Source organism: Cnephaeus nilssonii (assembly GCF_951640355.1).
Source record: "Cnephaeus nilssonii genome assembly, chromosome: 11".
Lineage (NCBI taxonomy): Eukaryota > Metazoa > Chordata > Mammalia > Chiroptera > Vespertilionidae > Cnephaeus > Cnephaeus nilssonii.
This window is the reverse complement of record NC_137082.1, coordinates 38,841,337-38,855,497: the sequence shown is the minus strand read 5'-3', so window position 1 is coordinate 38,855,497 and position 14,161 is coordinate 38,841,337. Positions and strand designations below refer to the sequence as shown.

General features: G+C 52.7%; 1 protein-coding gene across 1 annotated transcript in view; it reads right to left on the bottom strand.

The window, feature by feature from the left end:
• The window catches only part of BPI (bactericidal permeability increasing protein), a 28,687-nt gene that overhangs the window by 10,559 nt on the left and 3,967 nt on the right, over nucleotides 1-14,161 (bottom strand). The window contains 9 exon segments of the mRNA XM_079784196.1: nucleotides 438-605; nucleotides 1,907-1,966; nucleotides 3,036-3,075; nucleotides 3,077-3,174; nucleotides 4,943-5,034; nucleotides 6,345-6,408; nucleotides 10,790-10,853; nucleotides 12,311-12,472; nucleotides 13,949-14,077. Of these exon segments, the coding sequence (XP_079640322.1) occupies nucleotides 438-605; nucleotides 1,907-1,966; nucleotides 3,036-3,075; nucleotides 3,077-3,174; nucleotides 4,943-5,034; nucleotides 6,345-6,408; nucleotides 10,790-10,853; nucleotides 12,311-12,472; nucleotides 13,949-14,077 (877 nt within the window).

The window sequence follows — 14,161 nt, the reverse complement described above, 5'->3', positions numbered from 1 at the left end:
TATGTGTGGATGAATACATAATGAATGAAAGAACAAATATACAAATGATCAATTGAACAAAGGTATAAGTAAATGAATAAATGAATAATAATGCATGTATAAACCAGAAGAGATTTAGCATATTTCAAGTTAGCAATCTAATGAATAATTGAATGAATAAATGAATGAACAATACACACATGCATAAATGACTGTAGATATGAGTGAATGAATCAGAAACAGTACACATATTTCAAACCAATGACGAATGAATAATTGAATGAATGCGTGCCTGCAGGAGCCCAAAGCAGTTCGTGTAACGGCTCTGGTCACAGGCCCTGGAGCTACAGAGTCCAGGTTTGAATCTGGGCAGGATTCACACTGGTGCCCTGACCCCGAGGGCGTGCTCTCAGCCCTGTCCAGGGCTCCCCATCTGCCCACACCCTGGAACAACTTACCATGCCAAGCAGGAAGAGAGGGGCCAAGGAGGAGTTCGGGAGGACAGCGAAGGCCTGGGCCTCCAGGTCGGGGGTGCAGGCAAGGCCAGCGGGGGACAAGGTGAGGTGCGGTGGAGAAGAGACTCTGATGAGGAACTGCATGCTCATGTTGGGGAACATCTTGGCCACCTGCAGCCCCCAGTGGGGACAACCAACAAAAGGGACACTTTTACTTAAATGTGTCTAAATCCTGTCTTGCCCTGGCCCTGCATAAACACCTCCAATGTCTTCCCGTGGCATTTTGACTAAACCCTCAGACTGCATGATCTGGCAGCTGAAACCCTGCCAACCCCACTCCACACACCTCCAGTGCCAGCCACGTGGGACTCCTGTTCCGCAAATAGGACCTGCTGTTTCCCCAAGACCCATTGCACTCTCTGTTCCCTCTCCCTGAATGCTTGTCCCTCCATTCTTTCCTAGCTTGGCTTTATCCCTTCCCTCAGGTCTTAGTTCAAATGTCACCTCCTCAGAAAGCAGAGGTGGCTTCAAGGGGGAACAAGGAGGGATTTGGTGACACCCATCTCTGCTGGCCTCCAGTCCTCCCCAGATAAACTCAAAGTCTGAATAAAAATAATGTGATTGTTATGCAAATTAAGCTTCAAGACAATTCCCTTAGCTACCGTATCAGTTACCCCTTGAAGTATCACCACTGAAGAGGCTGTTCAATACTGAATATTTGTGTCCCCCTCATCCCCAAATTCATATATCGAATTCCTAATCCCCAATGTGGCTGTATTTGGAGATGGGGCCTTAAGGAAGTAATTGCAATTCAATGAAGTCGTAAGGGTGGGGCCTTGCTCTGATAGGATTAGTGCCCTAAAAGAAGAGACACCAGAGCTCTCTCTCTCTCTCTCCCTAAGTGCTCACAGGAAGGCCATCTGAGGACACAGCAAGAAGGCAGCCATCTCCCAGCCAGGAAGAGAGCCTTCACCAAAAACCGAATCAGCTGCCACCTTGATCTTGGACCAGAACTGTGAGAGGTAAATTCCTGATGCTTAAGCCACCCAATCTGGCATTTGGTTATGGCAGCTGAGCTGTTTCAAACAGAAGTTTTCTTCAGCCGCCTTGTCTAACGACCTTATCAGCCTGTTGGCTTCACCCATCACAGTCTGCATTTCTTTTTTATTGTGTTGGGTGCCTGACTAGTCATTTTCTCTCTCCACTAGACCGGAGCCCCAGGAAGGCAGGGGTATGGCCTTTCTGGCAGGATACCCAGCCCAGGGCCCCCAGCACACAGCCACTCTCACACCTGAGCCTTTCTGTTTGGCGGTGGGCTTTGCAAGCTACTGCTACCCTCTCAGGCTGGACTACCCTGGATCTGGAGGGGGCTCTTGTCAGGCCGCTCAGCAGAGCCCTGTCCTCCCAGCACCCCTGGGCTGATGCATGAGCTGACTACAGCGGGTCGGGGGAGAGGGCAGGCCTTTTCTTACCTGGGGTATGAGGGTTCCAAAGAACTTGGTTGTCAGATGGAATTTGGATTTCTTTGGAATCTGTAGCAAGAGAAGAAAAAAAAAAGATTCTGGGGAATTATGTTCTAGATTAGGGGGGCAAATTCCATATGAGGGCAAGAGACGGAATTTACAAACACAATGGCCAGACCTATAGGACAATGGAACAATGATCCAGGGCTTCTGCAGCAACCAACCCAGGACAGTCAGGACCAGCTCCGTGACTGCCAGCTGCCCAATCTCTTTTTGCCCCCAAAAGTCAAACATGCTCTTAAACCAATCATATCGGATGCCCAGCTTCTATTAACCCACATCCAGCTTCCCCACCCGACAAGCTCCGTAAGCGCACACCTGCGTGTCCCCCTCATCTTCAAATTCAGCAGAAAGCTTTCCCACCCCCTGCCTGTCTTTGAGTCTCTGCCAAATGCAAGTGGTGGCTGACCCCCTTGCCCTAAAGAGTTCTCATTCGGGTGGTCTTCATTTATTTCCACAGCGGTTAGGCGGGGCCTCAGCATCCCTGTGGGACCTCTACGGAGAGGGAGAATATGACATCTCTTCCAGGAGTGGCATAGGAGGAATCCCACGTGGTTGGTGACTGGGTTGGGATCAGGTTGCACCTAGACTCTGGAGAGGATGGCCTTCTCTTCATTTTACAGATGGGTAAACTGAGTCCTAGAGCGGGACTCAGCTATGAATATATAGAGACAGTGAGGAGGAGGACAATCAAGGTGACATTATGCTGAGACTGGATGACAGAGCCTGACATAAAGGAGGACTCAGTCAGTGCTGGCTGTGACTAGGAGCACTCACCGAGGACTCCCACATGCTAAGCCTGTGCTGAGTGCTTCCCATGCATTTATATCTCATTTATATCCTCACCACCCCTTTTGGAGGCCGAGCCTGTTATTGGTGTTTTACAGATGAGGAAACTGAGATTCTGAGAGGTGGAGTAACCGGCCGAAGGTGACCCAGCTGGAAAAGAAAGGGCCAATCAATATTCGAACTCAGGTCTGGCTGACTCCGGGGTCCAGACCTCGGTCTCCCCAGTGTGCACAGACTCAAATCCAGACGTCTGCTGATCTTCCCACATCCACCCCCGGCCCGGACGTACCATGTCATCCTTGAGGGTCAGGTTCAGAACCCCAGCCTGAGATGCCCAGGTACACCATGTGGTCATGGTCCATGGGTAAGGCCAGCGCCGGCGGGGCGAAGGGCGGGGGACTGCGGTGGGCCAGGCTGAAGAACTCTCCCTGGGGGTGGAGGCGACAGAGTGAGCCTGGGCATCCTTCAGGAATTATAATTCGACATGTTTATTCCAGGAAAAATGGGTTGAGGAGACCAACCCTGCGTCCACAGAGGAAAAAGCCGCGGCCAGAAGCTAACAATAGCACCACGTGTCTCCTGGCGCCACGGTCCACGTGCCCTGCCCACCAGCCCATGCTCATCTTACAGGAGCCCCCCCCCCCCCCCCCCCCCCCCCCCCCCCCCCCCCCCCCGCCGAGCACAGGGGGTGAAGTGGCTGGCCCCCGGTCACTCGGGTCAGGGGCGGAGCCGGAATGGGGCCCGGGCAGCACACTCCCAGCCATTCCATGGCTCTGCCTCAGCCTTGCCCGGAAGCACAGGAATTCTACTAAAGGAACAATGGGTTGTGTGTGCTTGTTTTTTCATCCATCAAGTCAGCAGCAGTTTTAAAGAGACAGGTGAATTGTTGTGTGTATACTTGTACTTTATTTTATTTTTAATATATTTTTATTGATTTCAGAGAGGAAGGGAGAGGGAGGGAGAGATAGAAACATCAACGATGAGAGAGAATCATTGATTGGCTGCCTCCTGCATGCCCCACACTGGGGATCGAGCCTGCAACCCAACCATGTGCCTGGACTGGGATTCGAACCCATAACCTTCTGGTTCATAGGTCAATGCTCAACCACTGAGCAATGCCGGCCGGGCAGTATACTTTTGTACTTTAAACCCATAGAATCCAGTTTATGGTAAAAGCATTCACAGGCTCAGAGAACGTATTTTTATATGTTTCTGAAGAGCAATTTAGCAACACACTGCAAAAGCAAATAATCTATTTAGCTAAAAAATAATGTTGAGTTATAAAGAAGCAAATTGTAGGTGAATACATATGGTCAGATACTATTTATGTGAAATTTAAAGGCCTACAAAACATACTGTGTAAGAATTACAGACACACGTAGGCAAGAAGGACATACACTGACGTCCTCCGTGTGACTAACTCAGGAGGATGGGATGGGCGGGTTTGAGAGGAGGCCCAAGAGGGCGTGAGCTATTTATGTCTACAGTGTTTCATTTTTTTAAAAAGTCAGAGGCAAATATGACAAAATGGTAATATTTCTTTTGGTTTTTTAAATCCTCACCTGAGGATATGCTCATTGATCTTAGAAAGAGGGGAGGCGAGGGAGAGAGGGAGAGAGAACATCGATGTGAGAGGACATCAATTGGTTGTCTTCCATAGCATCCACCCGTCCAATAAATATTTATTGAACACGTGCTATATGCCAAGCACAGTGCAGGGTGCGGCACATACAGTGAAGATCAAAGCAGTCACAGCCCTGCTCTTGTGTGTGTTTGTACGTGCATGTTAGTAAGAAATGCTGCTGAGGAAAATAAAGCAGATGGGGGGCAGGAGGAAGGAGCTGTTTCCATGACAGTGGTTTGAGAAGGCGTCTCCAGGAGAGAGGATATTTGAGTAGACTTGGAGGAAGGTGGGGAGAGCCGGGGCGGGGGGGGGGGGGGGGGGGGGGGGGGGGGAGGAGGGTCTCTGGGCGAGAGCCTCCTGGGCAGAGGAGTGGCCAGGGCCAAGGCCGGGGATAGAGCAGGCCGAGTGTGTTCCAGGAATGACAGGAGGCCAGCGTGCCTGAGCAGGGAGAAGATTCGGAGGCAGGGTGGTTGAGGACAGAGAGGAAGGGGTGGAGTCTTTGTACGATTTATTTCCCAGGAGGATGGGGAGCCCCAGGAGGGAGGGTATACGATTGTGGGTGTAAGTCTCACCTTCAGCTGCCCATCCAGGGTCTCGGTCGTGGCTGTCGGTGGTGCCAACAGTGAGTAATCGATCCCGGCCACCTTATCTATTTTGGCTGTCACTAGAGGGAAAGAAGACGGACCATGAGCTGGCTCCCTATGGCAGCATCTTTGGGGCCTTTGATGCAGGGTCAGCATCCCCTAAAGATGAATTAAGAACTGTAGTGCTTGTTCCGTTTCCACCTCCTCCAGGGAGCCCACCCTGAGTTCCCTTTAAAAGAAAATGAATCCACACCCCAGATTCACAGCCATCATCTTCCCCCCCTTCTTCCAACAGCCCCTAGATGAACTAAAACACAGGGTAAAGGAGCAGAGAGACCTGGGCTTGCATCAAACACTGTAAGACCTTGGACATGTCCTGTTGCTTCTCTGAGTCACTTTTTGTCATTTGTAGAATGGGGTGAGAGCAGTGGCTCATGGTGCCGGAGAACTAAATGAGAATAAGTGTCTGCCCTATGCCCTGTACATGTTGGGGCTCAGACACCAGAAGGCACCGATATTAGCATCAGTAATATCCCAGGCTGAGCCCCGGCTGGCTCAGGTCTGAAAGGTTTCTCTGTCTCCCAGCAGCAAACAGTACGAATTAAATAAACACCGGTCCCTCCTTTAGCCCTTTCTTCCTGTGTTAGAGGCTCAGAAATGGCAGCCTGTCCAAGATGGCACAGAGCTAGGACTCAAAACCAGCATGTTTGTCCTGCCTGGCGAGGCCAAACCTTGGACACTGCACCTGCACTGCACATCCCCAGGATGGGCTCTGTCCCTGGAGGGGCCGGGTGGTGCCTGGAGCAAGGTAAAGCACCATCGGTGGGCATAAACCACGTGTCTGCCACACCAGGCTTCCAGGGGGAGCCCAGGGCAAGTCACGGCTCCTTTCTGAGTCCGATTCCTCGTGGTAAAATTGGGAGGATATGCAGACTCAGTGGGGTGTTGTGAGGATATGGAGGGACAGTTCTACCGGGTGCCAGGCACATGGTGAGCACTCGGCCAGGGGAGTCCTCCCCCACCTACGGGGGCTCTTCACAGTTTGCCAAGCACTTGGGGATAGAGAGAGTCGTCTCCGTTTTAAAGATACGGAAACTAAGGCCCAGAGAGGCAAAACGATCAGTCCCAGATCTCAGGACAGTATGTGTGTCTGGCCTCAGAGAGCTGAGGGCATTTGGTTGCAGGGATAGGAGAATGAGTGGGTGTTTGTCCACCTCCCTTCTGGACTTGCCACAAGGACCTGGCCCAATAGGGATCCAGTGTCGATTGCCATTTGAAAATAATCTGTTCTACCCCTTCACACCCAGGCCCAGGCTCCATCACATTCCTCCTGTCTCCCTACCCCTCAACCCCTTCTACCTCGGTCTCCTCGACCCCATCTAGCACTCACCTGGCATTGTCTGGAAAAAAGGTTCCAGCTTGGAGGACACAGACTTGGTCACTACCTCGCAGATCTGGCAAGAACAAAAGAAGTGATCAGGGAGGACTTCCCATAGTGTAAAATTTCTTTGAGAATAATGACCTGGACATGTCTTGCTTTCCTGGAATGTTTCCTTGAAAATCATGTAACGCATCCAGTTTCCCTTTTCTCTTTGGCCACCAGGAAGCTCAGAGTCCACCATGTAGCTTGGAAATAGTAACTGTAGTATATGACTGGATGATCTGCATGTCTGCATTTTATTGACTGCTCAAGTGTGGAACTTTCTTATTGGGTATTTATGTTTTCTCTATTTTAACGTGGGACTTTTTTGTTGTTTGTATTTATCCATTTGTTTTTGCTGCCTCAGATCCTTTGTGGAATGAGGTAGTGAAAAACAGAAGGTGGTCAGTGTCAACCTTCTCCGGTCTGTGCTGCTGGGAGCAGGGGACAGACCTCTGCTCAAGCCTGGGCACACTCACCGTTGCTGAGTATGGCCAGACGGACGCTCCCTGACCTCCCTGCCCCTCACATGACTCACAAGGAAATAAGCACAAGTCTGAAAAGTCCTGGGTCACATGCTGATTTTGCCACCGAGGGAGTCACTTCATTTCTCTAGACCTGTATTTTCCCATCTGTAAAATGGAGCGCGACAGCTTCTATTTTCCATTCTGCTGCTCTTCTGGAATGTAGCCTTGCCACCCCCATCAGGAGGTGGGTCGGTGAACTCCCCCCTGGAATCTGGGGGGAGGGGGGGTGTGGTGGCAGAAGTGACATTGTGTAACTTCAGAAACCAGGCCATAAACGGCTGTGCAGCTCCCACTTTGGCCTCTTGAAATGCTGCCTCTCTGGTCGCTTCCTCTGGGAACTCAGCTACACGCTGTTGAGCTGCCTGCAGAGGCCACGGATAGCTGCTCGGCTCAGCAGTCCCAGCCGAGCCGAGCCTTCAAGTGTCTCCAGCCCAGACACCAAGCCCTGAGCTGTGGGTCTCCCCTGATGGGACCCAGTCAGCAGGGAGGAGACACAAGCTAAGCCGCCCTGTTGATTCCCTGACCTGTGAGGGTTGTAAAGTGGCAGTTGCTTTATGACACCATATTTGGGGCTCTTTATTTCCAAGCCAGACTTAGCTGGAAAACAGGATAAAAGTCGCAGGCCTCCCTAACCGAAGGCATGGGGGCTGGGGGCAGGGTGGTCAGATAAGTCCCTATCTTCACGATTGGTACTTGCCCCAAGTGTCAGGTGACTTTTGCCTCATTAATCCAACCGAGTCTCCCGGTCCGGGCCTCGCCTTTCTTGACTGTTGGGCAGCCCCTGGCAGGTGGGCCACTGTCCCCCAGAAATGCTCCTCCTAGAGTCCCAGGACCCCGGACTCTCCCCGCTCTCCGCCTGTCCCTTCACTCGCTCTTCCCCGGACCCCTCGGAGCACCTCTTCCCTCTTGCATATCGGAGCTCCTTCCTCCTGGGCTCCCTGCCTTCCGCTCACAGGTTCCCGGAGCCCTGCCAGGCACCCCCAGGCCCCTGCTAGGCCCACTGCGTCACCTGCACCTGTGTGAACAGCTCCCCACACCCCACAACTCTCCCAGCCTTGCTCCCAAGTGCCAAGGAGTTACAGTGCCAGAAACAGCCCCAACCAAAGAGAGCTGAGGGTTGGGGGCTAAATACCCAGCTTCCTCACCCCTTTGGGGCGGTTCTGAGGTGTGTGCCCCCCGGTTCTTGAGAATCGCCCACAGGACTGAGCCTCAGTGTCCCCAGCGCTAGCCCACTCAGAATGTCCCAGCCCCTTCTACCCCCTCGCTGTTCTGCCTGGGATCCCCTCCCAATAAATGTCTTGCACCCGAATCTCTGTCTCAGTACCTGCCTGGGGCAGGGCACCCAAGCAAAGTCCCCTCCTCCCTGCTCCAAACCCGGGGCCAGTGTCCAGGGTGTGCCGCCCACACCTCTCCCCGGAGCGCCAGCCTGAGGGCCCAGCTGCCTCCTGGCCACAGGCCCCCAAGGCCACCTTGTCTCAGCCAAACCCCTCAGGTTCTTACTCCTCCTCAGGGCTGTCCCCACCCCCATCTGCCCAGAGGGCATTCACACTTCCCTTCTTCCCCTAGTCAATCAAGCTATTTTATCTGGGGGAAGGTGGGAAGGAAGAGGGAGGAAAAAGAAAAGGGATAAGGGAGGGAGGAAACTTGGTTTCCTGAAGTGTGTTTCTATCACCTAAGACTCTGCATGTCCCAAGGGGACTTGGAAAGTCATTCTCTGAGGAACCTGTGCCTCTTCTCCAAGTGGCCAGGGGTGGGAAGGACAGCACATCTGGCACCTGGGCCAGCTGCACACCTGGGCTGCTTGCCCATGGCCACTGGTTTCCAGTGCTGCTCGCCCACGTGCCTCCAGATGGCTCCAAAGCACAGCAAATCGCATCACAGCCTGGGCCTGGCTTCCTGCTGCTGCCCCTCGTCCCTGGCTCCATCCACCCTCCCTCCCCGCCCCCCCGCTCCCCCCCCCCCACACACACCTGACATAGACTTGTTCTTCCCTCCCGTACCACCCTTCACTCTGGATTTCTTGAAAGTCCACTCCCCAGATCACTCTTCCCCATTTCCAGCCCTTCCTGGCCTCATAGACACCCTGGCCCCTCATTTATCTTTCATCCGTTCGTCCATTCATTCATTCAGGCCAGTACCCTCTTCTAAACAATCTCTTGTTATGATTAAGAACTTTGCCTCTGAGGTGGGGTGGCTTGGGCTTGCATTCCAGCACTATCACTTCTTCTCTGTGTGTCTCAGTTTACTCATCTCTAAAATGGGATAATCATGATATACACCCCCTCGTAGGGATTTTGTATGGATTAAATGCTAATTCTTGTACAGAGTTCTCTGCATAGTTCCAAGCCCATTGAAAGCACTCTGCCTATGTAGGCCATCCTCCTCACATCACCACCATCATCTTCACTACCACCACCACCACCTTCACCACCACCAGCACCTTCACCACCACCACCTTCACCACCACCACCACCTTCACCACCACCATCACCTTCATCACCACCTTCACCTTCACTACCACCACCTTCACTACCACCATCACCACCACCACCTTCACCACCACCACCGTCTCCTTCACCACCACCACCTTCACCACCACCACCTTCAGTACCATTTTTACCATCACCATTTTCCCCACTATCATCGCCACTATCATCTTCGCCAGCAGCAGCAGTATTATTGCTTTTGAGCTTGGCTGCTATCAAGGGGCCACTCTTAAGATGTTACCAAGAAATAATCTGTTTTAATAGTTCTGAATATTAAATATGTGCCAACACTCCCCTCATACTATCACTTCATTACATACAAAGACAGTTGAACTGTGGGTCTGCAAGGCTGCTGGGAAGCACTGCCTGCATTATCTCCATAATCCTTGCATCCTTGTTGACGAAGGTTTTTTACAGACGGTGAAACTGAGGCTCAGAAAGGTCAAGTACTTTGCTCAAGTTTATACACCTAGTCCAGCCTTAGAGCCAGACTCAAAACCCAGAAATTTTGACTCTAAATGCCATTGTATAATCCACGGTTACAGATTTTGATAACCATGCATTGATTTAAAAAAAACCAAAAACACACCACCACAACTTTTGACCATGCCTTCAGATAAATGATCTCATTGTGGTGCCTTTGACTGGGAAACCAGCGTCTCCTGCCTGAAGACTGCACAGCCTCCTCCGTCTCCCCGAAACTCCTGCCCCGACGCTGGCCTCTCCCGCCGTTCTCACGCAGTCAGAGAGGTCGTTCTAAGGCACAGATCAGGCCGGGGCACCCCCCCGGCCTGAAACCTTCCCTGGCTCTCCCGTGCCCTGAAGCCCAGCTTACGTGGCTTGTGAGACAGGCTCAGGGGCGTCCTGCAGCTGATGGTCTATTAATGGAAAGCCAGCCCAATGAAGGGCCCCTTTCCTCTGCTGTACAAGTTGTGTGGGGCCAGGAGAATTGGGGTGAAGGCAGGTTTGGAGGACTGGCCAGTGCCTGCCATTCATACCAGTTCCAGCCTCAGAGAATAGTTTGGTGATTGCACATTTTCCGGGTGGGGAACACCAGGAAGGGGGTTCGGAGTGGGCGGGGATGGGGCAGGAGGCCAGAGGGCTAAGAGAAGAGAGGGGTGGTGGGGAGAGGATGGCAGTTTCTTTGCAGGGACGAATGTTGGGGAGGAACAGAGGTAGTCCACGCCGACGTGGCGGTTTGCTGTGGGTGTGGGTGGTGACCCGTTCTTAGCCTCTCACTGGACTCCTCAGAAAAATAGACATGCCTGGCTTTTAGAGCTGGAGTTGTGGTTGCAAAGGGCTGGAAGGACTCAGGGGGTCTGGTGAGGGCAGAAGTGTCCAGTGATGCATGAAGTGAGTGGACACAGAGGGCCCCTCCCGCTCTGACCGGAGCCCCTCCTACCTTGCTGTTCAAGGCCTTTTGGAGCGAAGACTCGATTTTTTTGTGGAAGAGTTGGATCAGCCACCTGCAGATTGACATGTGGGGCATGCGTGAGGCTTCCCAGGTGTCCCTGGGCTGCGCTGGGAAGGTTGCCTCATCTGGGAAGCCTTCCTCCCGCCTCCAAACAGGCATGGGCACCCTGGTCCCTGGGATGCACACGCCCCAGCACACACCTCTGCCCCTGTGGGCAGGGACCTGTGGGTAAGGTTATTTCCTCAGTAGGCGCACGGCTGGGCCCCTGCCCCGTCTCAGCCTCATTCCTGGCCACTCCCCTTCCCCTCTGCACTCCAGCCACACGGCTCTGCCAGATCCTCTGTGTCCTGTGCTTCCTCCCACCCCAGGGCCTTTGCACGTGCTGTTCCCTCTGCTAACACACTCCCTGTCCCCAACAGCGGCCTCATTAACTCCTACCTATTCTTTTCATCTCAACTCAAATGTCATTTCATCAAGGAAGAGCTGGCCAAGCCCCGGACTAGGTCAGATCCTCCTGTTCCATGTGTTTGCCCACTCTGTACCTCTTTGTCTTCGTTTTTACATCCTTTTTGCAATTCTTTGTGAGCTACTCATTAGTGTAATGATCTGACTAATGTTTGTCTTCCCTGCTGGGCTGGAGGCTTCAAGAGAACAGGGACTGTGTGGCTAAGAATCTGGGGCCAGATAGTCTTGGGCTGACTCCCTTCTCAATAATCACTAGGTATGAAAACTCAGGCTGTTTCCTATGCTTTCCGAGCCTGGGTTGTCTCCCCTGAAAATGGATTAACCTCAGTGTCATTGTGTGGACTGACTGAGGGAACGCACGTGCTTAAAACAGTGCCGGCCACACCGTGAGCTTCCAATCGCTGTTAGCTAGCTGCCTATTGCTACATTGGTATTGGCCAGTGGTCGGCAAACTCATTAGTCAACAGAGCCAAATATCAACAGTACAACGATTGAAATTTCTTTTGAGAGCCAAATTTTTTAAACTTAACCTTCTTCTAACGCCACTTCTTCAAAATAGACTCGCCCAGGCCGTGGTATTTTGTGGAAGAGCCACACTCAAGGGGCCAAAGAGCCGCATGTGGCTTGCGAGCCACAGTTTGCCGACCACGGGTATTGGCCACTGATGTTTCTTGAGCACGTGGCATAAGCCTGGCGCATAGGATTCTTAGTAGATATGTGTTGAGTGGCTGGCTGGCTGGCTAAATGCCTGCAGCTTTGTGGTGAGGATTGTATAACATGCTGCACAGCCAGTGTTCAGCGCAGAGCCTGGGGCACTAGATGAGCTCAGTAAGTCTGCGGGATGCATGCTGAGTGAGCCAGGGCCCCCCGGAGGCAGGGACGGTATCTGCTCCCTCAGAGGGCTCCTGTCCTCCCCTGCACCCGAGGCCTCTAAACAAGGCCTGCAAGGAGGCGACGCTCAGGACATGTTTTCTCAACACTGGGATGATTAGGACAGTTCTCCTTGACGTCCCTCCTGCCCCCCACAGCCCCAGGAGGCCATACCCCAGGTGGCCGCCTGAGACGTGCACGCGGATGCTGTCAATGTGGTTGCTGCAGCTGGAGCAGGTGACGGTGGAGTGGCCTGTGGCGGGGTCGCAGCTCAGCTTCAGACCAGCCGAAATGGAGACGCCTTGCACACTCAGGGCAAAGTTGCCGCTGGTTTTGCTGAAGGGAGACAAAGAGAAGGCTTGGAGCAGCACTTTCTTCCCCGCCAACGCCAGGAGGTAGGGTTTGCTATTGTCCCCACTCCAGGCTCAGAGAGGGCGGCAGCGTGCTCACGGCCACACAGCCGCTGAGTGAAACCTGCAGTCCGCCCTGAAGTTTCCACCCACGTCCGCCTGGCAGAACCCTGCTCTCACCCACCGCCTCCGCCTCTGCCCAGGCGGTGGAGCGTGGGGAGCATTCCTCCACCGCTCTGAGCTCCAGGGTCCTCATCCAGAGCCTGCAGCAGCAGTGGGCCACCAGCTGTGCCACTAAAAGCTGGTTGTCTGGGGTCAATGACTTTCATGAATGAGTGTCCTTGTTCATTCGTGGGGTTCATAACGCCTCCCTCGCGGATGAGATTTGGATAAGACGGTGGACATGAATGCAGGTTGTCAACTCTTCTACAATGTAGTGCAGTATTACTGTGAGTGTGTGTGTGTGTGTGTGTGTGTGTGTGTGTGTGACCAGTAAGTGAAATAATAGATACAAAAGAGCCCACGTGAAGACCTCAGCTATTCTTGTAGGGAACGGACAGACCCAGTGTCCTTGTAAGGGAGGCCAGAGTCACACCCTTCTCCTCCATGTCCTCCCTGGATTCCCCACAAAGGAGAGACGTTGCTAAAGCGACGGGTCAGTCTGAGCCACTATCATTAGTGGACAGGGTCGCTGTGGTGAGAGCCCAATATTTAGATTCAGGGTATAGTTTGGATGATTTGCCCGAATCTTTTACCCCTTCCTGCATCCATACCCTCTCCATTGCCTATGGTGAGTGTGTGTGTGGGGGGGGGGGGGGAGGGAGAGAAGGAACGGGGAGGAGGAATGTGCATCCATGCACTTGAGTTTGGGTATAGCCGTGTGACTTGCTTTGGCCAATGGCATATGAGTAGAAGTGACCGTGGGCCAGTTCTGAGTACAGACTTTAAGGGGACCTGCATGTTTTCTGTTGTCTTTTTGCATCCCGGCCATCACCAAGAACATGCTCTGGGTAGCCCACTGGTCCTGAGAGGAGGAAGAGATGCAGGTGGAGAAGAGCCGCCTCAGCTAAGCCCAACCTAGATAGGGGAACCCCAGCCAACACATAGATGTGCAAGTGATAATATATGACTTGTTTTAAGCCACTGAGTTAGCAATGCTTGTTACACGGCCATAGCTAGCTGTTAAAGGGGTGAATTAAAGGTCCCACTTCACCTTCCATCCTAAGCCACATGCACTAACTCAGCCTTGCCAGTGTCCTGCATTGAGATGAGGACAAATGTTCAGCTACTAAACAAGGGTTATGTAGACTCTTCTGTGAAAAATTCCCCCAGGAACCCCGGGGGGACAAGTGGTGATGGGCAAGGCAAAAATTGGGCATTCCCGAGATCCTGGTTCTCAACCCTTCCAAGTGTCACTAAGAGCTGACCCACCCATGTAACAACCCCAGGCTGGGAAACGCACATGAAATTCTTGCGTGCCTTCCATTTTCCGCTGATCTTGACATTGGCATCTGTCACGGAGAGAGCCAGGCCCTCGTTGGGCAACAGTCTTATCTGGGAACTGGGCAGCTGAACTTCACGGATAACCAGGCTGCGAAGAAGAAATGTTTTGTTAGCCTCCTGGGAGCCCACATAAGGACTCAGCCAATGGTTCGTTTAGAATCATCCTTCCCAC